This window comes from Macrotis lagotis, chromosome 2 (assembly GCF_037893015.1).
Source record: "Macrotis lagotis isolate mMagLag1 chromosome 2, bilby.v1.9.chrom.fasta, whole genome shotgun sequence".
Taxonomy (NCBI): domain Eukaryota; kingdom Metazoa; phylum Chordata; class Mammalia; order Peramelemorphia; family Peramelidae; genus Macrotis; species Macrotis lagotis.
In genome coordinates this window covers 132,762,047-132,789,068 of record NC_133659.1, presented here as the reverse complement: position 1 = coordinate 132,789,068, position 27,022 = coordinate 132,762,047, and the positions used below count along the sequence as shown (strand labels likewise).

Below are 27,022 nucleotides of genomic sequence, written 5' to 3'. Positions count from 1 at the left end.
CTTTGTTTTACAGTGGATCTATCCCATACTTTGTTTTACAGTGGATCTATCCCATACTTTGTTTTACAGTGGATCTATCCCATACTTTGTTTTACAGTGGATCTATCCCATACTTTGTTTTACAGTGGATCTATCCCATACTTTGTTTTACAGTGGATCTGTCCCATACTTTGTTTTACAGTGGATCCATTCAATACTGTTTTACAGTGGATCTATCCCATACTTTGTTTTACAGTGGATCTATCCAATAGTGTTTTACAGTGGATCTGTCCCATACTTTGTTTTACAGTGGATCTATCCCATACTTTGTTTTACAGTGGATCCATTCAATACTGTTTTACAGTGGATCTATCCCATACTTTGTTTTACAGTGGATCTATCCCATACTTTGTTTTACAGTGGATCTATCCCATACTTTGTTTTACAGTGGATCTATCCCATACTTTGTTTTACAGTGGATCTATCCCATACTTTGTTTTACAGTGGATCTGTCCCATACTTTGTTTTACAGTGGATCTATCCCATACTTTGTTTTACAGTGGATCTATCCCATACTTTGTTTTACAGTGGATCTATCCAATAGTGTTTTACAGTGGATCTGTCCCATACTTTGTTTTACAGTGGATCTATCCCATACTTTGTTTTACAGTGGATCCATTCAATACTGTTTTACAGTGGATCTATCCCATACTTTGTTTTACAGTGGATCTATCCCATACTTTGTTTTACAGTGGATCCATTCAATACTGTTTTACAGTGGATCTATCCCATACTTTGTTTTACAGTGGATCTATCCCATACTTTGTTTTACAGTGGATCTATCCCATACTTTGTTTTACAGTGGATCCATTCAATACTGTTTTACAGTGGATCTATCCCATACTTTGTTTTACAGTGGATCCATCCCATACTTTGTTTTACAGTGGATCTATCCCATACTTTGTTTTACAGTGGATCTATCCCATACTTTGTTTTACAGTGGATCTATCCAATAGTGTTTTACAGTGGATCTGTCCCATACTTTGTTTTACAGTGGATCTATCCCATACTTTGTTTTACAGTGGATCCATTCAATACTGTTTTAGTGTATCTATCCCATACTTTGTTTTACAGTGGATCTGTCCCTTACTTTGTTTTACAGTGGATCCATTCAATACTGTTTTACAGTGGATCCATCCCATACTTTTTGTTTTACAGTGGATCTGTCCCTTACTTTGTTTTACAGTGGATCCATTCAATACTGTTTTACAGTGGATCTATCCCATACTTTGTTTTACAGTGGATCTGTCCCTTACTTTGTTTTACAGTGGATCCATTCAATACTGTTTTACAGTGGATCCATCCCATACTTTGTTTTACAGTGGATCTGTCCCTTACTTTGTTTTACAGTGCATCTATCCCATAGCTTGCTTACAGTGGGTCTGCAGAATTTATCGGGGCTGGGTTCTAAGAGACTAGAGAGGCGGAAGGGTGGGGGTCCTCATTCCCTTTATGTGGTCAGAGCCCCGGCCAGGAGAAACGAGGGGGATGGGCTGTGTCGGCCATCCACTAGGAGGGCTCTGGGGATTCCAGGCGTGGGGTGCCCCTCCGTGGGGATGCCCCCTCCGTGGGGTGCCCCTCCGCCCTCCGCGGGGGCTCGAGGCCACGCTGGTATCCCATCCCTCTTTCTTCTGCCCCGGGCCCCCCCCGGCCACGCGGCCCGGGGCGGTGTCCTCGCCGTGCTGCCGGCCCAGGCTCGGGGCGGGCTGGGCAGGGCGCCGGGCACCGCGGGCACCGCGGGCACCGCCGCCTTCCTCGCTGCCCTGGCCCGGGGATGGCGGTCGGGAGCGGCACTGCGGGGCGTGTGGGGGAGGGGCTCGCAGCCGGGGCTCGGGGGCTCCCGAGGGGGCGTCTGCGGCGCGCGGCCCCGGGCCGGTCCTCCCGTATCCCTGCATGCCGCAGCGCCGCCCCTCCCCCGCGCTCCCGGCGCTCCCCGGGCCCGGCTCCGCAGCGGCGCGTGCCCGAGGCCGTCCGCTCGCGCTCCCGCGGCCCGGGCCGCCATGCTGGCCGGTGTGCGGCGCTGAGTGGGCGGGGGCGGGGCGCGGGCGCGAGCGGAGGAGGAAGGGAGTGGTCGGGAGCGCGCTCGCGCGGCGGCGGCCTCGGCTCCCCGCCCCCTCCTCGCACCGGCGGCGGCGGCGGCGGCCCGGCCTCCACCCTCGTCCTCCGGAGCCCCACAAAGATGCCCTGAACTGTGGGGCGTGAAGAAGGGAGCCAAGCCGCCGCCTCGGCCCTCTGCATTCAGGAAAGCCCCGCCCGCCCCTCGCCCCTTCCGTCCGTCCGTCCGTCCGTCCGCGCCGCCCGGGGGCCTCGGAGGCGGCCCCGCCGCGGAGCTGCCATGGCCGGGGTCTGTCGGGGGGCTTGAGCCGCCCCGCGCCGTGGGAGCCCCCGCCCGCGCGCAGCCCCGGGGAGCCGCGGGGGCACAGGGACATGAAGCCTCGGGCCGGGCACCCGGCGGAAGCGGGGCCGACCGCGGCGCCCTAGGAGACGGCCTCGGCGCCCGCCCGCGGGGCCGCTCCGCCGCCCTCCGGCCCAGCGCCCGCCTCGGAGCCAGCCGGCCCGGGGAGTCTGCGGCAGGACCCGGGCCCTCCGCGGGCGCTCCTCCTCCGACCTGTCTCCATCCCCCAGAAGTCACCGGCTCATGCAGATCGGGCTTTATTCGTTAATGATGCAACGGGATTCATTTCAGGATTGTGTTGCATGAGTTGAATTTTGAATGAAGGAGAAGAATTTTTTTTAAAGAGGTGTTGGCTATTTGGTTGTTTACTTTGAATGATCATAATTATTATTTTGTTATTTAAATATAAAATTATATGTATTCCCCTTCCCCCAAATGCAGTACATATGTACATATATATATATATACATATATATATTTGGGGGTAACTTTTCCCCATTAAAAATGTATTTGAGGAATTAATTGAAGAAGCTTCAGCTAAGTGAGGTTGTCACCGTGTTGGGTTTTTAATTCAGCACCAGGACTGCACTGAGAGTCGTTTGAATCACTACTGGTTTCTTTAGAAAAAAAAACACAACGACTGTGCGTTTAAAAGTTAGATTCCAAGACATAAAAAATAGTAGTAATAATTGAAAGAACGACCAACACCAATTGAAGCAACCATGTCTGGAGAGGTGCGTTTGAGGCAACTGGAGCAGTTTATCTTGGATGGGCCGGCTCAGACCAATGGGCAGTGCTTCAGTGTGGAGACATTGCTGGATATACTCATCTGCCTTTATGATGAATGTAATAATTCCCCACTGAGAAGAGAGAAAAACATTGTTGAGTACCTAGAATGGGGTAAGTCTGCTTGAATTTCTTTTATTAACGGATGTTCATTTTTTTTTTTAAGCGGGCGAGTGATTTATCTTTATACGGTTTTCCTGAATGCCTGTGTTGTCTTCTCTGTAATTTGCAAGCAGATATATTTAGATTAAAAGACTAATTTAGTTTTCAAGGTTGAACATTTTCTAGTTCATTAACTCGCTTTTCAGGTGCGATTAGGTGCCACTAAAATGTCTTAATTTTAAGGCTTAGCTCATGTAGAGTTTACATTTCCAGGTCAACAGGATGAATGGATGACAGATGAATTCTCTGAAGGCAAAAAAAAAATACTTCTTATCCCAAAGGCCTTTGGTACATCTTTCATAGTAGAGATGAAATTGAAAAGTACTGGTCGTAGTTGAAAATAATTATCCTAAATGCCTGATATACTTCAAATCATTGTAAAATTGGATTTAAAAGAACTGCCTTATTATCAGATCAGCACTGCCCTGCAGTAGAGGATTTTAAATTTATCTTTGTTTAATAGAGTACATGACAGGAAAAAAGGGGAATTTGTGTATTATTTTTAAAAACCTCATTTTGATCAACATAGCAACGTGTTTTTAGAATTCCATAATTGGGATTGGGAAGGGATAGCTTGATTGAATTGGTTAGATTCTTTTAAATATAGCTGTAACTAAGAAGGATGAGAACTAATGTTTCATGTAACCTTTATGCTATAAATCTTAGAACCTCATTTTGATGAAATGTGCTTTTAAAATATAGGTCTCCATATTAAAAACATTTTACCCTTTTAGAAAATTATTAGTATGAGATCAATTCATTGTTCTTAAGTTAGACTGCATTTAAAGGGTCTGTTACTATAAAAACATTCAGCATTTCTGTTTTTTTTTAAGCTTCTTTAGCATCTGAAGAGCATGGAACTGAAAACATTTTTACATTTTTTAGTATGCTAGTTAGTAAAATTCACATTTCCATATATAAAGATTTAATTTCTAATGTGTCATTTTGTAGTTTTTAAAATCTGAAATGTTCTTAATAATGAATAGCTTTCAAGCTAAACAAGGATGAGTTATGCTTGCATTTAACCAATTTCATATTTTTTCTAATTGTTTGGGAATGGCCAACTTCTTGATGTCATGAAATGGGTTAAATATAGAAATGTTAGGGGTAATTCTGGACTCACTATCTGGACTCTTTAAACAACCTCTCAAGACTGATTTCACTTGATAAATTTTTATATATCACTTTTTTAGTTGTGTTTTTAATGGGGTATTTTACAGATCTAGTAATTTAAAAAGTTTCCAATTTTTCTTTTTATTTTGCTCAAGTTTAAAGAGATTGAAATTTGGACTAAAAAATACCATGAGAAGAGATGAAAAACATGTAGGTGTCCTTGAGGAGTGAGAAGGCATTTCAGGACTGAAAGGTCTTTTTATAAAAGGTAGTTTTTGAGCCTCACGAGGTGGCTCTACTGAAGTGAACTTTCCCTTGTGATCTTGAGCAAGTCATTTAATACAAGTATCACCTTCCCATCTGCAAAATGGAAAAAAAATTATGTCAAAGATAAATTTTAAAAATGAATCAAAGAAAATCATTTAAATATTGCCTATTGACTTATAATGCTTAAAGTTCATATTCTTTTTTAAATGTTTAAATTGAATTGGTGGCAAATCACACCATTTTGGATTATGCTTTTATATTTTAGAAAAATTTTAAGTTTGATTTCATCTCATTTGTATGTAAAATGGAATCATGTTTAAAAGAAGTCACATAAGTTAAACTATTTCTAATACTGTTGTCCAAAAAGTTGATAACTTTTTTCAATCTAAAATTATTTTTAATAATAACTCTCTTTTCCATCTTTAAAAAAAACACAGTCTCTTTGATATTATCAAAACAGATATTTTCTTTAAATTCTTTTGCTGTGTTTTCCCGCATTTTGGAGGAAATGACCAGAATTCTTAGAGACATTCTTTTGTCACAACTTTTTTTTGGACTATATAGTGTTTACTATAAATAAGAGGGAGTTTGTGTTGTATACTTAGCAAAGTTGTAGATTGGGTTTGATGAGTTATTCATAGGAGATATGGTTGATAAGGTGATTAGAAGGTTTAGTACACTATTAATCCTATACTGTATTTTAATTATTTGAGAAGTTTGGAATTTTGAAATTATTGCTTTTCTGCCCCTTGTTTTATAATATGTATCTGTTGGTTGATATATTTTGTAAATAATATAGATTTTGGTGATTTAGTAATAATAAGTAAGCAAACATTTATTGACTACTACAAGTTTGAGCATTGTACTAAGTGCTGGGGCATTGAATATTGGGAATTGTTCAGAATATATATTTGTTTATTATCATGAGAAAGACTAGATGCTTAAATGAAAGTGACAGATGGTAAAGTATTTAAAATGAGCTTCTTAATTGATTACTTTGATTTTTTTTAGAATTTTTTTTTTTTTTAGATTTCAAGGCAAACGGGGTTAAGTGGCTCGCCCAAGGCCACACAGCTAGGGAATTATTAAGTGTCTGAGACCGGACTTGAACCCAGGTACTCCTGACTCCAGGGCTGGTGCTTTATCCACTACGCCACCTAGCCGCCCCCTTTTTTTTTTTTTCAGAATTTTCAATGTGGTATAGGAAATCTGTAGTTTTACATAATGTACAAGTGTCTAGCATGTAATGGAAAATGATTGGTTTTATGAGATGATAAAGCAGCAGAACTTCAGATAGATGTTATATTTTTATGTGGAACATTGTGGAAGCTAGATTATGAATGAGAAGAAGTAGAACCCTTATAAAGAGTATGACCAAGAGATGTTGACTTTGGCTCTCTCTCAAGTGCTATTTGAGTGGCATAATAGAAAGAGTGGCAGCTTTGGAGTCAGAATTGAGATTCAAATTCTGCCTTTGATGCTTACTGGTCTTTGTGACCTTGGACTAGTAATTTAACTTCACTAGGACTTTTTCATTATCAGTAAAATGAAGTGTTGAATTAGTTGATTTTCTCTAGTACCTTTCAGATTTATTTTTATCCTTTTGTTCAATAATTGTTACATTAGTATATTGATTATAGCAATCGGAACTGCTGGTAGGAAAGAGTAGAGTATTTAAAATAATGTGTACTGTTTTCCCTTAAACATTCTTTACTGGTATTGCTGATGACCCCAGGGAGGAAACAGTCTAGAAGAATAGAGGATTAACAAATGGGAAGTGTATCTAGGGATAGAAGTATTACTAGGACATAAATCTCCCTTTGTTTAAACTCATTTGTTTTCATTTTAAGGAGCTGAAATTTAATATTGTTAGACCCTTGCTGCCTTGTTTGTTTATCTGAATTTTGGTTTCTACAGAACTCTTAAGAATATATTTACAGCAATTATGGTTTTAGAAAAAGAAACAACTTGTATATTTGCTTATTAATCTATGAACATGGTACTTATAAATGGAAAGTAGGAATTTGGAGGATTTTTTTTTTTTTTAGGTTTTTGCCAGGCAAATGGGGTTAAGTGGCTTGCCCAAGGCCACACAGCTAGGGTGCTCTATCCACGCCACCTAGCTGCCCCCTGGAGGAATTCTTTACTGATTTTCCTACTATAAATGAGCATAAGATATTATTTGATGAAGCAACCTTGTAAAATTACATATACTTGGGGCAGCTAGGTGTCTTAGTGGATAAAGCACCGGCCCTGGAGTCAGGAGTACCCGGGTTCAAATCTGGTCTCAGACACTTAATAATTCCCTAGCTGTGTGGCCTTGGGCGAGCCACTTAACCCCATTTGCCTGGCAAAAACCTAAAAAAAAAATTACATATACTTTATTATTTTTGTAATTTTGCTTTTTACTATTTGTAATTTTCAAAGTTATAGGAATTTTCATGAATGATATAGTTTTTGTTTATATTTATATTTTTTCTTTATAAATAATGAACTTTAATATTGCACTATATGATTGAGGGATACTGTTTTTCCTTTTATTGCAATACATTTAAAGTATTCTAGTTTTTAATTGTAGGTGAATTAAGTGAGGAGTAATGACCATGATTGAAAATATCTTAATCTTTCCTAGTATACTTTACATTTCACTTCTGCTGTTTCTAATCATTCTTAATTTTTTTGAGTAGACTTACTAATCATTTTCAACTGATATGAAATAACTACAGAATTTATTTTCATTTAAGTTCTCAGATTGTTAAAAAGGAATCCAAAAGTGAGTTAAAAAACTATTCCCCCATCACCTTTATAATTAGGAGAAAAACTTTTGCAATGTTTCCAATTGAATATATATTTAAGAAAAAAATGATCACCTTCCTTATATCTGTTGAGGGCATCAGTTTCTGTCATATATAATCCAATCAGTTATTAGATTATGTGATTGTTCAGTGACAGCATATATTTGTCTAGACAAGTACCCTTGTTCAGGTATTCAGCACCTCTTCTGTGGACTGCTGGCTTCCAATTTCTTTCCTATCCAAACTATCCAACTCAAAGCTGCCAAAGTCATATTCTGTAGATCTGGAACCTTAGGGGAAAAACTATGTCTCAGTGCTATAATGAATACTATTTCCCTTTGTATTTAAATCCTTCCCCAATTTGACTTTCATCTACCTTACCTAACTTCTTTAGAACTGCTTTTCTCATGATCTATATTCTAGCCAAATGAGAATACTTGAACTCAAAATTCTTTCTCCTTATACCATGGATAGTTGATTCAAGTCTTCTTTCATGTTTGGAAAGTACTTCTCATCTTTACCTCACAGAATCTGTTACCTTTCCTACAAGTCTTAAATCAGGCACTTTTCCTTGGTGAGAAGCATCCCCTAATTCTAATAGATATATGTATTTTCTCCCTGTTCAATTTTCTTTGTATTTTACTTATGTAATGTGGGTGAACTGGCTCCTGGAACCTATTCCTTGTAGCATGTTCCTTTCATAGTTCTAGTTGACTGCATGGAGACTGGGGGAAGCTTTTTTCTTTCCATTTGTGAGCTACTGGTTTGCATTAAGAGTACCCTTAATCTAATTGCCTGTTGAATAGGAAGAGCTCAGGGGTTGTAAAAAAGCAAGTTGCTGAACTTTGGAAATTCTCTTTCTTTCTGATTGTTAAGCATATAGCCTTATTTTCTGCTGATCCAAAAAGTCAGTTTGGGAAGGGAATGAATGCTCTTCACCCAGACTTCATATGGCCTTGAACACATGACCGATTGCCTCTTTTGTGTGGGATTTTCCCCCACCTGTGATCTTAGGTGTACTAATAACCCATGGTAGCTGTGTACATGATTTGTAGTAATCTTAGGATAAGTTTTGAAAAGTCCAAAGGTCTTGGTAGATGTGGCTGTGATGTCCCTACAAAAGAGGTTCTTAATTTTTTTGTGTCATAGACCACTTTGATAGTCTGGTGAAGCCTATGGACCCTTTCTTAGAATGTTCTTAAATGTATACAATACAGGGGCAGTTAGGTGGCGCAGTGGATAAAGCACCAGCCCTGGAGTCAGGAGTATCTGAGTTCAAATCCAGTCTCAGACAATAATTACCTAGCTGTGTGACCTTGGTCAAGCCACTTAACCCCATTTGCCTTGCAAAAACCTAAAAAAACAGTACACAATACAATATATAGGATTATAAAGAAAAACTAAGATAATTAAAATAAAGATGTATTTTTTCCAGGTTTTATAGCCCTGCTAAAAACTATACAAAGACACTTCCTTCTCCCCTAGGTACCCCAGGTTAAGAACCTCTGCCCTAGAACATCAGTGGCAGATGGCTGCAGAATTATCTGTATCAGAATCAGAAAGCTACATCTGAGGACAGACATAAATATATAAAGACAGTTTATTCAAAGACAGAAATAACTTCTGGGAGTGTGACTCCCTACCATGGCAGAGCAGAGTACTTCTGGACTCACACAAAAGAAAATCTTAGGAACCAGACCAAAGAAAGTGAGACTTCTATTGGGGGAGAAAGGACTTTTATTAGAATTTGTGTTATTTCTTGTCCACATGTGTTCCCTTCATGAATGCCTCATGTTATTTTATTGTCTTATGAACATGTGTATTTGTGGGAGAGTATATAACCCACGATTTTCCTGGCAATGTTTTTATGCCAATTGTTTTTGCTTATACTAAAGTAGCTAAGTTTACTGTTATGGAGAAACATGCTGGTGAGAACTCAGAAGCTACATTATTAGAAGTATGACCTAGAGGGTCCCAGTTTAGTCAGGTACCTTCTGAAAGACCCAGCCCCCAAGTGTGAGTACAAGTTCTGGGTATAGTCCATGAGTGGGAGCTATATTTATTTGTATAAATATATTGTAATCCACCCTGCCCCAGTAGTTATAAGCTCCTTGAGAATAGATAGTTTTGTTTGTGTCTTTATAGTCCCACCACCTAGTTTATAGTGCTTTGTATAAGTAAGTAGTTAATATATTTTAGTTGAATTTTTATTGAATAGTATATTTAGAATGCTTATTAAACCATCTGTTTTTAAAAGACCATATGCAGCTTAATTCTATGAAACATTTTTATTGTAAATTTGTATATGATAATAGAATCTTGATTATTTTATTTTAAAAAATAGTTGTTATTGATGCCTTTTTTAAGAAGAAAATTTTCCCTGTATATCCTGTCTCTTTCCCTAACCCTTTCCTTCCCAGTGAACCACCCATTATAGCAAATAATATTTTTTTAAATTGGGAAAAAAAGGAAAATGAGAAAAAACTAGCAAAACTGATTAGTACTTCCAAAACAGTCACAAAATATATGCATTGTGCCACATTGTTGCACTAGAGTATAAAAAGGTGAAGTGTGTGGTGGGGAAGGTCTCACATCTCTTTGAAGCCATGCTTATATTTTGTATTAATGCAACATCTATTATTGATTGTTTTATGGTTTTTTAATATTATTGAGGTCATTGGGTAGATTGTTTTTTTGTCAACCTTCTTCATTGCATTAGTTCATGTAGCTCTTCCCATATTTCTTTGTATTCATTCATATTTGTTTTTTTCTTACAGCACAGTAATACTCCATTGCATTCATGTACCACAATTTGTACATTCCCCCAACTGATGGGCATCAACTTTGTTTCCAATTATAAAAAGTTCTGCTATTTTAATGTATATGGGGTCTTTTAAATAGCTTCTTTGGGGGGTATAAACTTAGTCAAAGGAAATGAATATTTTTTAGTTACCCTATTTGCATAATTTGAAATTATCTTGCTGAAAAGTAATAATTTTTCATAACTCCACCAGTGAATTTGCTTATCCCACAAATTCTCCATCATTGACTAGTTCCATTTTTTTGTCATATTTGTCACTTTGCAGAGTGTGAGGTAGAATGTTGGAGTTGTTTTGATTTGTATTTTTTATAATTAGTGATTTGAAGTCATATTTCATGTAGTTTTCATAATTTGCAATTTTTTTGAGAATTATATATTTATACTTTGATCACTTATCATTTGGAGAATGGCTGTTGTAATAATAGATTTTATTTTGATTTTAATAGTTTTATTATTACCTCTTGTTTTTATTCTACAGACATTTCCTCTTAATTCTCCCATCCCCTTGAATTTTTCTTGAAAAAAAATTATTAAAGCAAAATAAACCATCAAGGCAGTTGTGTCTGACAGCTTCACATCTGTTAGCAGAGTTTGTCTTTTTTAAAATAAAGTTTTACTAATATCTTTCTTTTATTTTTATAGTTGATTTTTAATACTCTCTTTCCTTCTAGAGGAAGACACTTCCCTTATAACAAATGAAGCAGTTAAATATGGCCCATGGGATTGGGTAGTGTATGCAAAATTCTTCACTTAAGGTTCCTCCTACATCCCAGCTAGCAAAAGGGAGGGCCTTCCTTGTTTCTTCTCTTGGACCACATTTGGTAGGATTGACCCAAGAGTAGTGCTGTCAGTCTAGGAGTCCATAGCCATTTGGTGGAACTCCCAATACCTTAAGGTTTAAGGTCAGACTCTGGGTATGAGAGTAGCGATTCTATTTAATATATTTTTAAGAAGAAAACCTCTTGATAGTCCTCCAATTACTATTACTTTTGCAATCCCTTCTTCTTTCCCTCTTTCTTTTAACAAAGAAGTTATTTCTGATAGTATGCTTCATTCTGCACCTGTGGTCTGTCACCTGTGATCCATCACCTGTGATGTTTTTCCTGTCAATTTCTTGGAGTCATGATTGGTCATTGTATTGATGAGAGCTCTGTTGTCTCTCAGATTTGCCTTCCCTTCGATCATTGTGGTCCTTATATAAAGTGTTCTCTTAGTTCTTTAATCTTTATTTGGCATTGATCTCTTCTATCTTAAGCAGGCAGAGGAAGAGAGACTCAGACTATCAGGGAGACTGTGAGACTAAGACATTACAAAATGATAGAATGATAGGGCAATTTTGCTTTAAGAGTTGAGGAAATTTCGTTGCTTTTTGAATGAGAGTGATAGGCTGTTTTGTTGTAAAACATTTTGTCTTTGGCACCTCAACTGAGCTTCATTCTGACATGTTATCCTATTTGCTTGCTACAGTCTCAAAACTGGACCTCCAGAAACCAAGCCTTGGATGTGCTAAGTCATTCAGTTTTGAAACTAATCCTTTGGGTCATGCTATTCTGATTGATGAAAACCCATTTATCTAGCTGATATCATACTCTTCAAACATTTGTCACCTATGATATCTTTTAGGATATCAGCTCATTAGGAGTAAATATTGTTTCATTCTTTGTATTTATATTGGCTATGCCTACAGATGGTCTATAAACATTTATTAAGCTCTTATTTTCTGTCAGCACTGTGCTAAACTGTTGGGATACAAAGAAAGACAAAAACACTGTCCTTACCCTCTAGAATCAATGCAAATTAGAAATACCCAGTGTAAATGGAACTGATTTCAGAGGGAGGCCTCTGGGTGTGGGGAATCAAAGCTTAAAGCAATTCCTGAGTAGGGAGGGAGTGAGATAGGGCTGATTGAGAGCAGGTAGGACAGCTATTGAAGGACAGGGATTTAGGAGCTAGCAAGTGGGCCGCTGTCCTGAATCATAGAGTTAAAATGATGGGGAGTAAAATGTAATGGTAGTAAGGAGCCAGGTTATGAAGGGCTTAAAAATATCAGAGAACATAATATTGCCTAGCACATTTTAATAAATGCTTGTAGTTTGATTGATCTTCCTGCAATGACTCTTGCCAGACCACCATTTCCTTACATGTGTTGTTTTATTAAATTATGCATAATAATAATAAAAAATAACTATTGCCTGAGAAGTTCCCCATTGATGTTATCCATCTAATTCCTTAAACTTCTCTAATTGAACTTGTGTTTTCTCAAGGACTAACATTTTTAGATACCTGAGGAAAAGACCACTAAGATAAAATTTTCATCTACTTTTTTCTTTTATGTCAGTTTTGCAATCAATTGATAAATATTTTTTAAGTACCAGGACTACCTGTCAATTTATGTAATACTAGAGATAGAGGTAAAAAAAAATAGTTCCTGCCCTCAAGGAGCACATATTTAATAATAAAGGAGACTAGCATTTATTTAATTATATATAAAACACATAGAAACATATATACAGTAACCTGTGGGCAAGGATTAATAACTTGTAGAACTGGAAAGACCTCATGTAGAAATTGATGCTTGAGGTGAATCTTGAAGAAAACTTCTGACCCAATGGACAACTACTGAATAAATAAATTGGAATTTTAGGAATTTTTAAGGGATGTTGGAGGAAAGAATTTTCAGGGTAATTCAGTGAAGAGCTCCATCTTGTTTTAGAGATGAGAAAACCACATCCCCATTATTTCCTGTGTCTTGCCTATCTATTTTGAATCCAGATGACCTGGATTCAAACTACTCCAAATTCTGTCTGCTTTCCACCTTAATACACTGCCTCTCTCTCATCATAACAGCATGGTGGTATTTTTAGTATTTGAATGCTCACTTTAACAGTCTCGTAACATTGTAGATTTGGAAAGGATCACTTTCATTCAACCTCCTAAATTTACAGATGAGAAAACACATCTAAAGTAAAACAGGAAATTAGTGGTCAAATTGGGACATAAACCCCAGGTATTCTGATTTTCAGGGCATAGCAGGGGCTACTGAAGTCACTATTTACACCAAATCTTTAAAAAATTGCTGAGAATGAGATGGAGCTTTTAAAAGAAATTTAATTCATCTTGCTAGTAGAGCTAGATGAATGTAGATGATATTTGTTTCTATATAAAGTATCCTTCAGTCACCACCATTCTGTATTTTTAAAAAATAAATTAAAACCTGAAAAAAGAGAAATATCAGTTAGAAAAGTTTTATTTTGTACCTGAAAGAGTACAATGGAAATTAAAGAGAGAACATTGATTTAGAAAAAGTTTCAAATTCTATTGAAATGTGATCTTTTGAGTAAGTTAACATAGTTCACAAATATATTTTAAACAGTCTTATTGAATTTTTCATCATATACAGCATCCCTCCTCTCCCTACTAACAGAGAGACATCCTATATTTTAAATATATTTTTGAAAAAAGAAGAGAAAAAAATGAGCAAGACTGATTAATACATCAGAAAGTCTGAAAATATGTGTAGTATTGTTGTTTGTCCTTTGCTCTTGAAGGGAACCAATGACATCAGGAAGGTGCTGTCTTGACTTGCAATTGAATTGGATTTAAGTGAGGCCGAACTGAGTCATCAGCCTTATTATCTCCTCCAGAGTCATTCCGGTTCAGTGGCAAGACATAGGTCAAGACTACTGGTCCTGGATGCAGTGGGAGATCTTGGTCTTTTAAATCTAAGGTCTTTCCTAGGCCTCAGTTGTCTGAGGTAACATCCATTTAATAATCGAAGGCTAGATAAGAATTGAGGTAAAAGATGGTTTAGTTTGTTTTCATAAATGAATCATTCTGATGTCAGATTTTTTTGGAGAGTGAAGAACTCATGTGTTATCTGACCCCAGTGTGCAGGTGTATAAAGGGAAAAAAAAATTAGGAGATTGCAACATGTAGGTAATAAATAAATAGTAGAGAAAACTAGTCACTTAAGCTTCTTATAGTCAAGAATTCTTTAAGAGCCACATGGAGAATTATTTGCAGTAGTTTAAACCAGGTAGGCTAACTGCCAGTTAGGTAGCCTTAGGAAAGGCAAGAAAGTGAGGCATGAGTCAGACTCTTCTTAAATGCCCCTCCAAGATCAGATGTTTCTGGAGTGGTCAACATCTGGTATTGGAAGGGTTACTATAGGAAGGGCCACTACCTTTTTACATTTACCATGTTTGCAAAAATAACCTGTCCCTCCAGATAAATGTGGAGCCAAGGTCATTCAAAGTGGCCTAGAAGTTGTAAAGACATAAAAAAGCCAAAAAGAAAGCATATTTAACAGTACAAAAAAGATTACAAAAATTTGTTTTCAATTATCTATAAGATTACAATATTTCTCTGTGACCATAGTTCTCTTGCTTCTGTTTGGGAGGGGAAAGACCCTCAGAATTTCTGACCAGAACAGAATGATCCATATACCATATTATTAGGTCTTCCACTTCTATAAAGGTATGGAGTGGAAGGAAATCTTTTTATATATTCTTCTTTGGAGCTATGCTCATCATTTATAATTTTCCAATATTCATTGTTGTTTGTTTTGTTCTCTTCATTCTATTTTTACATTGTTTTATATATACAGAATGGTGGTGATTTAATATATGGGGGTGAGAGTCAAGTGTTGGGAAGATGATTCCAGGAATGTGAACCTAGGTGACTGGAAGAACAAAGGAGCTCACAATAGAAAGAAGGATATTGGCCTGAAGATGGAGAATGAACTTGATTTTGGATAAATTCTGCTTCGGATGCCTATGGTAATCTAAGCAGAGATGTCTCATAGGTATTGATTGAACTGGAGGGAAACAAAATGAAGGCTAAATTGATCTAGCTCATCTAAATCTACTAGCAAGACAGTTAAATATCTTTTAAATTAAAATAAGGCTTTAAAAAGCAAGTTTGTCAATCTAATTGTGGAATATCTGGGTCGAGAGGGTATGGATGGATATTTTAGTCACTTTATTTGCAGTATTAAAATTTGTTTCCTGAATGATTCCTAAATTGTTTTTAAACGACTCATATCTTCCTCAACAATGTACTAGTGTGCCTCCTACAGCCATTCAAACTTACCTATTATTTCTTAAAATTTAATTTATTATGAAGAATGGAAGAAAAACACATCACATATAAGAACAGGAACAGACATAGCCATATATGTTATGGTAAACTTTAGAAACTATATTTATTTTTAATTGCTTGATGCTAGAAATGTCGAGATGCTTTGAATGAAGTAATATGAACTTTGTATTTCCAGTCAATGCATGTACTTACTCATTTATGTATTCATTCAACAATACTTAATAATGGAATTGAAGGAACACTTGTCTTGGGTTAAATTCCTGACCCTGACATTTATTAGCAGTGCGGCACAGAAAAAAGTTGTTTAACCTCTTTGAAGCTCAGTTTCTACATCTGCAAAATAATACTTGTACCATCTATCTCAGATTTATTTAAAGGAATGAACATTATTATCCCTAAAGTGAGATGCAAATGTAAGGAGTTACTGTTCATTTAAGAATTTTCTAAGAATTAATATATAGAGAGAGCTTGACTTTGGATCTAGAAGACTTGAGTTGAAATCTTCCCTCGGACTTTATAGACTGTGTGACATTGGGCAAGTCATTTAAAACTCTGATGACCTCAGTTTCAATATTTATAAAATGTACTCCTGGAGTACTGGAATAAAATGAGATAGTATATATAAAATGCTATGGACTTCACATATGTTATGCACTGGGGAAGAGAAGACTGGGATTATGAAAAGCACAGTCTTAATTTCTTTCCTTTTTTAAAAAAAATTATTTTTTTAAGGCAGTGGAGTTAAATGACTTGCCCAAGGTCACATAGCCCTGATCCAGGACTGGTACTCTATTCACTGTACCACCTAGTTGCCCCTGCCTAATTTCTTAAAGGTGATACAGCTCAACCATTTTCCAGTTGAAGTCCCAGATCAAGATAAAGTACCGAGAAACTAAGCATATGGGTTGTCTATTTGGTTGCATAATAGAGTTCATACAGGATTGATACAGGAGAATTGGACTGAAATCTTTTGGATGAGGTGGAATGTTATTTAAGGAAGTTCTTAAGTGTTCTGTGTTTTGATGCAGTCAACTTATCATCCATAAACATTCTGAATACCTTTGTTTATAGGAATCTCTTTTCTGTTTGGACTATGCCTTGGGGATTCTCTACAGTACTGGCTATCACCATTGTCAAACATATTAATTTTTGACTGAAATTAATAATAAGGCAATCATCAAGTGTATCCAATTCTAGATATATTGGAGAGTAGATTTTTGGTTAGGTTCAGGTCAGTCTGAAGATGGTCTTTGATGTCTCTAATAAATCTGAAACTGTGAATCTGTGACAAAGGCAATAATCTTCTGTAAAGTCAGTTTATGCAAAAAGAGTCTTAGAGAATCTTTGGTTTGATGGCATTTATAATCTAATGTCATTAATTTAAGCCTTTTAGTAGAAAATGCTGTTATAATTTATTGTTGGCTTTTGGTGATCTAAGTTTACATATAGCCTGGTAAAGTGGAGAAGACTAGATTTGAAATCAAGAGTGACCGAAGTTCAGATCTCACCTCTGATACCTAAATATCTACTGAATTGCTGTGAAGATCAAATGAATTAGAGCACTAACACCTTTTTCTTCTTTACTAAGAAACTCCAGTTAGTTTTGGACACACCTGTGCATGCAGATCGGGTTCAGCCCTGATCTAACAACCAGACTTTTTTTCTTATATTCTTTGACTTTTTATGACTACTCCAGGACCTAGGAGAAACACTTTAAGCTTATAAGTTTTGGCTTCTGACTAGGATCTCTACAGCAAAGAGTAGGATGGGGAGAGAAAGGAACAGTGTAGTTCAGGTAAAGGTCAGCTGTTTATTCCTACTACACAAAAATTGCCAAGTACAAACGACTTACAAATGCACACTCACAAAAATGCAGTATTGACTTATTACTAATGCTATACTTTCACCAGAAGTTAAGACTTTAAACTGTCAAAATAGAGAGCCAGTTTTGTGAGATTGCTCAATTGCCATTTTACAATTCATCTCAGTGTAGTTCTCTCCAGAACCATGTCTTCTGGCATTCAGGTTTAGGTCTTATGCTTATCCTCTGGCTATTGGTGGGCTTCTTTTTCAAGAAGTATCATATTTGATTTAGAGATGGCATCTCTGGAATAGTACCTGGGAGCTCTGGTTCTCTTGAACTCACAAGGTGAACTCTTTATGACTTAATGTAGCTATGTCAGAGTCACTTTTAAAGCCTGTACTGAGGAAAGAAGCACAAAGCAGAAGAGACAGTTTGCCTAGGCTGGACCTGTTATTTGACTGTCAAGTGTTCACAGTTGTCATGTTGTCAGTGTGACAGAAGAATACCAATTTCATATGGAGATAGGAAGAGAAGGATTGAGGGAAAGAGTACTTTTACAAAGTACTCTCAGGGGCAGCTAGGTGGTACAGTGATAGACCACCAGCCCTGGAGTCAGGAAGACCTGAGTTCAAGTTTGATCTCATACACTTAATTACCTAACTGTGTGACCTTGGGCAAGTCACTTAACCCTATTGCCTTGAATAAATAAAAAAAAATTATATTTTCTTCCTCCTGCATAAATGAGAATGAGATAAAAACAAGCTTCTATTAAAACGTGTAATCAAGCAAAGCAAATTTCCACATTCACCATGTGCAAAAAAAAAAAACCCCAACCAACTAACCAAACAAACAAAAAACTCTTTTTCCTCCTTTTTTCCTTCACTTTCCATCTGGGGGTGGGTAGAATGTTTCATCTTTAATGCTTTGAAATCATAATTGATGATTTCACTGATCCAAGTTCCTAATTCTTTCAAAGTTGTTTTTGTTTACCATGTTACTAATGCTGTATAAATTATTCTCTTGCTTCTGTTCACTGCATTAGTTCATATAAGTCTTACTAGATTGCTCTAATTTTTTCTTACAGTAATATTCCGTTCCATTTATATACCATAAATTTTAAAATTTATTCCTTAATTTATGAGTATTCTCTCAAATTCCCATTCAGTTTTTAAAAATTTTCAGTTTTGATGAGATGGAAGGGGCGGAACCGAGATGGTGGCATAGAGGAAGGAATTCCCAGAAACTCTACTCTAGAACACTCCAAATGCTTTAAAATTGCGACTCTAACCAAATTCTAAAGTGGTGACACCCACAGAAGGACTGAATGAAACAATTTTTAGCCCAAGAAAAACTTGGATGATCTGCAGGAAGGGTCTGTTCCACCAGGGTTGGAAATGGTTGCAGTGTAGCCCGGGTAGTGCTGGACCAGCTCCAGACTTCCAGAAACAGCCAATAGGGAGTCTGGGTTGCTGGGGGAATGGTTTCCAGACCTTTCAGCCCAGGGATTGCCAAGGATAACTTGGAAGGTCAGCAGGAAAACTGATGCACCAGAGTGAGTGCAGAGCCCAGGCCAGCCAGAGTGTTCAGTCCATGGATAGTCAGGGGGATTTGGGGGAGACTCTTGAGAACTCTGTGGCTCTGCCCAGGCTCAGATTCAGGTCCCAGTCTGAGGCCCATACTGCCACAGTGGAGCAGGGACCCTCCTCACAGATCCAGTGCAGAGGAGAGTGCTTGTGATCATCCACAGACCAGAGCACTTCCCTGGGGAGGTGTCCCAAAAACATTCAAAAGCTTGGAAGTGTGGGGAAATGAGGAAACAACCGAAGAAAAAGTAGCTGACCATAGACAGTTATTTTGATTCCATGGAGGATCAAAAATACACACTAAAAAAGATGACAAAGTCAAAGCTTCTATATCCAAAGCTTCCAAGAAAATTAGGAATTGGTCTCAGGCTCAAAAAATATTTTGAAAATCAAGTAAGGGAGGTAGAGGAAAAATTGGGAAGAGAGATGAGAGCAATGCAGGAAAATCATGAAACCAAGTCAGCAGCTTGGTGAAGGAGGAAAAAATTACTGAAGAAAATAACATGTTAAGAATCAGTTTAGATCAAATGGAAAAAGCTATCCAAAAGGCAAATAAGGAGAAGAATGCCTTAAAAAGCAGAATTGGCCAGATGGAAAAGGAGATAAAAAAAGCTCTCCAAAGAAAATAACTCCTCCAAATGTGGAATGGAGCTAAGGTTGATGACTTTGTGAGAAATCAAGAAACAATAAAATAAAACCAAAAGAATGAAAAACTGGAAGAAAATGTGAAATATCTTACTGGAAAAACAACTAACCTGTAAAGCAGAACCAAGAGAGATAATTTTAAAATTATTGAACTACCTGAAAGTCTTGACCAAGAAGAGTCTAGACTTCATTTTTATTTTATTAATTAAAAAAAATTTTTTTTAGTTTTTTGCAAGGCAAATGGGGTTAAGTGGCTTGCCCAAGGTCACATAGCTAGGTAATTATTAAGTGTTTGAGACTGGATTTGAACCCAGGTATTCCTGACTCCAGGGCCAGTGCTTTATCCACTGCACCACCTAGCCATTCCCTAGACTTCATTTTTAGAAAAATTCTCCAGGAAAATTGCCCCAATATCTTAGAAGCAAAGAGTGAAATAGAAATTGAAGGAATCCACTGATCATCTCCTGAAAGAAATTCCCCCCAAAATACTCCCAGGAATAGTATAGTCAAATTCAAGAACTCCCAAGAGAATATGTTACAAGGAGTCAAAAAGAAATAATTCAAATATCGTGGTGCTACAGGATTACACAGGCTTTAGCAGCTTCTACAAAGGGCTCGTAGGGCTTGGAATATGATATTCCGGAAAGCAAAAGAATTTTGAATGCTGCCAAGAATCAACTACCCAGCAAAACTGAACATCTTCTTTCAGGGGAAAAGATGGACTTTCATTGAAACAGGGGAATTTCAGATGTTCCTATTGAAATGACCAGAGCTGAACAGAAAGTTTGATCTTCAAGTTAGGAGTCAGGTAAAACAAGAGAGGGTGGATGGGAAGGGCAAATGCTGAAGGATTTAATGATGTTGAACTGCATGTATTGCTGCATGGGAAGAAGATATGATAACTCATCCCTTCTCATTTATTAGAGCAGTTAGGAGGAGTGTATGTAGACAAGGCACAGGAGGGAGTTGAATATGATAGTATAATATATTATAAAGATGGAATCATTGGGTGAAAAAGAAATGTACTAGGAGAAAGGGAAAGGAGAAGTAAAGTGGGCTAAGATACATCATGAAAAAGAGTCAAGAAAAAGCTTTTGCAGTGGAGTGGAAGGTGAGAGGGAATGAGTGAGCCTTCATTCTCATCAGAAATGGCTCAGAGAGGATATAACATACATATTCAATAGTGTATAGAAATGTATCTTACTCTAAAAAAGAAAGGAAAGGGATGGGAGAAAGAGGACAGGGACAGGGGAGGTGAGTGTAGATGATAGAAGAGAGAGTAGACAGTCACAACACACTTTTGAGGGAGGTACAAGATGAAAGGACAGAGAATAGAATAAATGGATGTGGGAGAAATAGAATGGAGGAAAATACAATTATCAGTAGCAACTGTGGGGAAAAAATATTGAAGCAACTTCTGTGATGGACTTAATATTAAGATTGTGATCCATCCCTGAGAGAGAGCTGATGGTATCTGAACATAGAGTGAAGTATATATATATTTTTTTTCCCCTCACTTAATTTTTCTTGAGGTTTCTCTATCTTTGTGGGAGGGAGGGGGGAGGATTATGGTTATTTTTACAACAAGACTATTGGTGTAATATGAAAATAAATGAAGGTTAAAAAAAAGAAAATGAAAAATTTCTGTTCTAATTTTCTTTCTTCCACCTCCTCCTTCATCCATTGAGAAGGCAAGAATTACAATATTCATTATACCTGTGAAATAATGTAAAATATCTTTTCTGCATTGGTTACCTCTGCCCTCCAAAAAAAACAAAAACCAGAAAAAGAAAGTAGAAGAAATGTGGGTCAAGATCATCAATTCTCTCTTTGTAGGTGGATAGCATTTTTGGTCAAGAGTCTTATGAAATTGTGGTGGATCACTATTTTGATCAGTTACAAAGTCTTTTATAGTTGATAGTCTTCACAGTATTGCCATTTGTAAATTGTTCTCTTTGTTTTCCTGTTTCCCTCACTCTGAATCAGTTCTTAAGCTTCTTAGGTTTTCCTGAAACCAACTCCTTTATCATTTCTTATAGCACAGTAATATTCCAATCATATTCATATACCATAACTTGGTCAGACATTCCCCAGTTGACTCCACAGATTTCATCACAAAAAACACTTCTTTTCCACAAAAAAAGTTATTATACATTTCTGTACATATGGTTCTTTTTTCTTTTTATTTGATGAATAGACCTAATGATGGTGTTTCTGGGTCAAAAGATATGCACAGTTCTTTGTTTTTTTGTAATTCTACAACATTAATGGTCTTTTTTTTTCTCACATCGATAGCATTTATTATTGTCTTTTTCTGTCTTTTTGGATTCGGTTTCTAATCTCTTATGTTATCCTCTCCTGTTTTATGGATAATTTCATCCCATTCACTGTCAGAGTTATGATTATTAACTGAGTGTTCCCTCCATCCTATTCTCTTCTATTTATCCTTATTTTTTAGCTTGTCCTTTCCTCAAGAATCTGTTTTGCTCCTGACCACCATCACCTTTAAAATCTCTATTCCCTCTTATTTTCTTGCCCTGTTACAAAATCCCTTTCCATCATTTCCTTATTAAGATGAATTTCTGTACTCAGCTGTGTCTATATTTATATTATCTTTCCTCCCTGAACTAGTTCAGATGAGAATGAGATTCAAATATTCTTCAGTCCCTCTTCTGTATAAACTCTTCCTTATGGGCTTCATTTCTGTGAGATATTTTTTCCCATTTTTCCTCTTTTCTTCTCAATCCCAGTGTTTCCTCCTTTCTACTCCCCCCCCCCTTTTTTTTGGCAAGGCAATGGCATTAAGTGACTTGCCCAGGGCCACATAACTAGGTAATTATTAAGTGTCTGAGGCTGGATTTGAACTCGAATCCTCCTGACTCTAGGGCCAGTGCTCTATCTACTGCATCACCTAGCTGCTTCTCCATTCTTTTGAGATCATCCCAATATAATAGACTCATTTATACCCTCTAAGTAGAATCCTTTAAATTGTTCTATTGATGATGATAAAATTAGGGGTATACATGTATCATTGTCTCAAAAGGAATGCAAACATTTTAACATTGTATTTAAATTTTTTTTTTATATATTCTCTTGAGCCTTGTGTTTGAAGGTCAGATTTTCTATTTATCTCAGGTTTTTGCCTCTATTTATCCCCTGTGTGGGGATTATATTTGGTTTGTTGTAATCCTACATCTTTTGCTTTCTAAAATATCATATTCCATGCTTTCTGCACCTTTAGACTTGTAGTTGCTAAATCTTGTTTGATCTTGGCCATGACTCCATAGTATTTGAATTATTTCTTTCTGTTTATTATCAATATTTTCTCCATTTAGGGACTGATTTTGGCTATAATATTCCTGGGAGTTTTTACTTCAGGCTTTCTTTCAGATGTGACTGGTGTATTTTTTTTTTGTTTTCTACTTTGCCCTCTGGTTCTGATATATGGACAGTTTTCCTTTATAATTTCTTGTAGTCCTATATCATGGGTCTTTAAAAAATTTATTATGGCATAGATCATTTATTTATTTATTTATTTACTTACTCATTTACTTATTTATTTATTTATTTATTTATTTATTTATTTATTTATTTTAGTTTTTGCTGGGCAATGGAGTTAAGTGGCTTGCCCAAGTCCACACGGCTAGGTAATTATTAAGTGTCTGAGGCCGCATTTGAACTCAGGTCCTCCTGACTCCAGGGTCGGTGCTCTATTCACTGCGCCACCCAGTCACACCTCATTAATTCTTAAATTATCTTTTCTTGGGGCGGCTAGGTGGCACAGTGGATAAAGCACCGGCCCTGGAGTCAGGAGTACCTGGGTTCAAATCCGGCCTCAGACACTTAATAATTACCTAGCCGTGTGGCCTTGGGCAAACCACTTAACCCCATTGCCTTGCAAAAAAAAACTTTAAAAAAATTAAATCTTCTTGATCTCTTTTCCAGATCAGTTATTTTTCCAATGAGATATTTCACATTTTCTTCTTTTTTTCAGTATTTCTTAGTGTTTCATGGGGGTCCTTATCTTCCACTTGATCAATTCTTATTTTTTTTTAGATTTTTGCAAGACAATGGGGTTAAGTGGCTTGCCCAAGGCCACACAGCTTCAATTTTTATTTTTAAGGAGTATTTCATATATATATTATATAATATATAATATATATGTATTATATATTATATTTATTAAATTTATATATTATATTTCTTACAATGTGTCCAGTTCTAATATTAGGGAATTTTTTTATTTAGCATTTTTGAGTTTTTTTATCGAGCTATTCTCTTTTCATTATTTTCTCTTATAGCTTATTTATTTTTCCATTTTTTCTTTACCATTCTTATATGATTTTTATTTATTTTTTTAACATGTTAAATTGTATCTTTATTTTTGTTAAATATTTCCCAGATACATTTTTTTTTTGCAAGGCATTATGGGGTTAAGTGGCTTGGCCCAAGGCCCACACAGCTAGGTAATTATTATTATTTTTTTAATTTTATTTTTTATTCTCATTTTGTACAAATGTTTTTTTTTACATTAATAAAATATTCTTGTTTAAGAGTAAACGAAATACCCCCTCCTTGCATAAATATAGACTTGCTTGAGCGATAAAGTAAAGGGGAGAGAAAAAAAATTAAAATTAAAAAAATAATAGTAATAATTGTAGGTATGGCCAGGTGGTGCAATGGATGAAGCACCAGCCCTGGAGCCACAAGCACCCGAGCCCACATCCAGCCCTGTAGACCCAACAATCACCCAGCCATGTGAAATGCAAGTCACCTGATCCCCACTGCCCTGCAAAAAACCAAAAAGAAGAAAAAAAAAAGACCCAAAATAAAATAAAATAGTAATAATAGTAGGGGTGGCTGGGTGGAGGACAGAGCATTGGCCCTTGAGCCAGGAGCACCTGGGTCCAAATCTGGCCTCAGACAACCAAAGATCACCCTGCTGTGCAGCCCCAGGCAGGCTACCCAGCCCCATTTGCCCTGCACCCTCCCCCAAATAATAATAATAATAAAAATGTGTTTCAGTCTTTGTTCCAACACCAACAACTCTGTCATGGGTGGATCACATTTTTTATCTTTATGGTAAGTCCATTGCAAAAGTTACTTTCCAATGTTGCCATTGCTGATCGCAACTCCCTCCTTTCTTATTTCTACACTACCATGTACTATATTTTCTCTCTCCTTTCACTCTGACTCTGCTGTAGGGTCGCTGAGTGGCGCAGCAGACAGATCCCTGGTCCTGGGGCCATCTGAGCCCCCATACCACCCCTGAGTATTATCAGTGTCATTTTTCTATGCAGGAATACGTGCAGTTCATTATCATTAAGTCCCTCGTATTTTCCCCTTCTGCACTCTCTATGCTTCACCCAAGTCCTGTATCTGAAGATAAAACCTTCTGTTCAGCTTTGGCCATTCCGACAGGAACATTTGAAATTCCCCTGGTTCATTGAAAGTCCATCTTTTTCCCTGGAAGAGGACATTCAGCCTTGCTGGGTAGTTCATTCTTGGCTGCATTCTAAGCTCTTTTGCCTTCCGGTATATTGTATTCCAAGCCCTACAAGCTTCCAATGTAGCTGCTGCTAAGTCCTGTGTGATCCTGACTGCAGCTCCACGATATCTGAACTGTGTCCTTCTGGCTGCTTGTAATATTTTCTCTTTGACTTGGGAGTTCTGGAACTTGGCTATGATATTCCTGGGGCTTGGCTTTTTGGGATCTCTTTCTCAGGGGGATCGGTGGATTCTCTCCATTTCTATTTTGCCTCTGCTTCTAGGATATCAGGGCAGTTTTCCTGTAGTAATTCTTTGAAAATGCTGTCAAGGCTCTTTTCCTGATCATGACTTTCAGGTATTCCAATAATTTTTAAAATATCTTTCCTAAGTCTGTTTTCCATATCAGTTGTTTTTTCAATGAGATGTTTCACATTTTCTTCTAATTTTTCAATTTTTTTTGGTTTTGAAGTAATGAGTCCTGATTTCTTGTAAATTCATCAATCTCCCTGAGTTCTGTTCTTTGTCTGAAGGATCTGTTTTGCTCAGAGAGTTTTCTTATCTCTTTTTCCATCTGGCCAATTTTGCTTTTTAAAGCATTCTTCTCCTCCATAACTTTTTGAACTGTTTTATCCATTTGACCTAAGCTGGTTTTTAGCATGCTGTTTTCTTCAGCATTTTTTTTATTTCCTTGACTAAGCTGCTGACTTCATTTTCATGTTTTTCCTGCATCTCTCTCATTTTTCCCCCCCAGTTTTTCTTCTAACTCCCTCATTTGATTTTCAAAGTCTTTTTTGAGCTCTGTCATAGCCTGAGCCCAATTTCTGTTTTTCTTGAAGTCTTTAGATGCAGGAGCTTGTGCTTCCTCATCTTCAGACTGAGTATTTTGATCCTTCTTGGGCTCATTTGCAAATTATTTCTCAATGGTGTTCCTCTTGTTTCTCTGCTTGCTCATTTTCCCAGCCTAAGCCTGTTTTTGGGGTGCTTCCTGAGCTTTTTGGACACTCCCACAGGTGTCTCAGTGTGTGAGGCTCTGTCCTCCCTCCTGGTCTGTGAATGACCACAAGCTCCCCCCCCTCTGCCATGGGGCTCAGGTGGAGGGGCCCTGCTGTTCTATGGGGGGGCCTGGGCTGCGATCAGGATCTGAATGTGGTCAGAGCCCTAGAGTCCTGTTCCAGGGGCAGAGGACAGAGCTCAGCAGTCTCGCTTCACTCCCCTCCCTCTGCTCAATGGGCTCATGCCCTGGAGGCTCCTGCTTACCAGCTCCTCCTGCTTGTGTTTCTTGGATCTGGGCTGGGGTGGCCATGCTGCTCACTGTGTGCCCTGAGGGCTGGGCTCCACGTGCTCGCTCTGGCAGAGGTCCCTGCTGTTTCCCCACTTTGTGCCGGTGCTCCCCGGGGCGTAGCTCAGGAAACTCCCCCGCTGCTGTGAGCTGCCCCTGGGGCTGCCTCCGAGAGGCTGAAGTTCTTTGGCTCTAGCGGGCCACCCCTTTGGCGGGCCGCCCCTCCAACCCCGGGGAGCAGAGCCTTTCTGCTCTTTTCCAGGTTACCTTGAGTAGGAGAACTGGATCCCTCTGTGGGTTCTGTCTTTCGAAAGTTTAGTTAGAGTCCTTAGCTTATGAGTTTTATGAGAGAGTGCCTAAGACCCGATCCTTTCTTGTTGCCATCTTCACTCCGCCCCCTTACGAAGCTTATTTTTCCCTGTTAAATTCAGCCTATTCACTTTTTTTTAGCTTTATATTTGACTATATAAAAACAGAAAAGCTTTGGTTTGTTTAGAATTAAACAATTAAATCCAATGTTTTGATTGCCTTAAAGATGTTAACTTATGAATTTATTTATTTAATAACTCCAATCATGATTAAGAATAGTACTACTAGGGTGACCAGGGAAAAAGGCAACATGATTTTTTTTGTTTAAACTTCCAAAGTTTGTTTAATCTGTCATTAATTTTTCATTTAACCTCATAGTTCAATAAATGATAACTTTTATTAAAAAAAGAAACGGTAGACTAGATGGACCTGGA

At 37.6% G+C, this 27,022-nt stretch overlaps 1 protein-coding gene across 7 annotated transcripts in view; it reads left to right on the top strand.

Annotated features, from left to right (window-relative positions):
- Positions 1-2,573: 2,573 nt before the first annotated feature.
- Positions 2,574-27,022, top strand: part of CDC42BPA (CDC42 binding protein kinase alpha) — a 364,566-nt gene continuing 340,117 nt past the window's right edge. For 4 of the 7 annotated variants that reach the window (XM_074222837.1, XM_074222834.1, XM_074222835.1 and 1 more), the window contains exon 1: positions 2,574-3,334. In XM_074222837.1, the coding sequence (XP_074078938.1) occupies positions 3,157-3,334 (178 nt within the window). In that variant the 5' untranslated portion in view covers positions 2,574-3,156. The remainder of the gene's footprint in view (positions 3,335-27,022) is intronic. The other 3 variants (XM_074222839.1, XM_074222838.1, XM_074222841.1) reach the window with 1 other exon arrangement.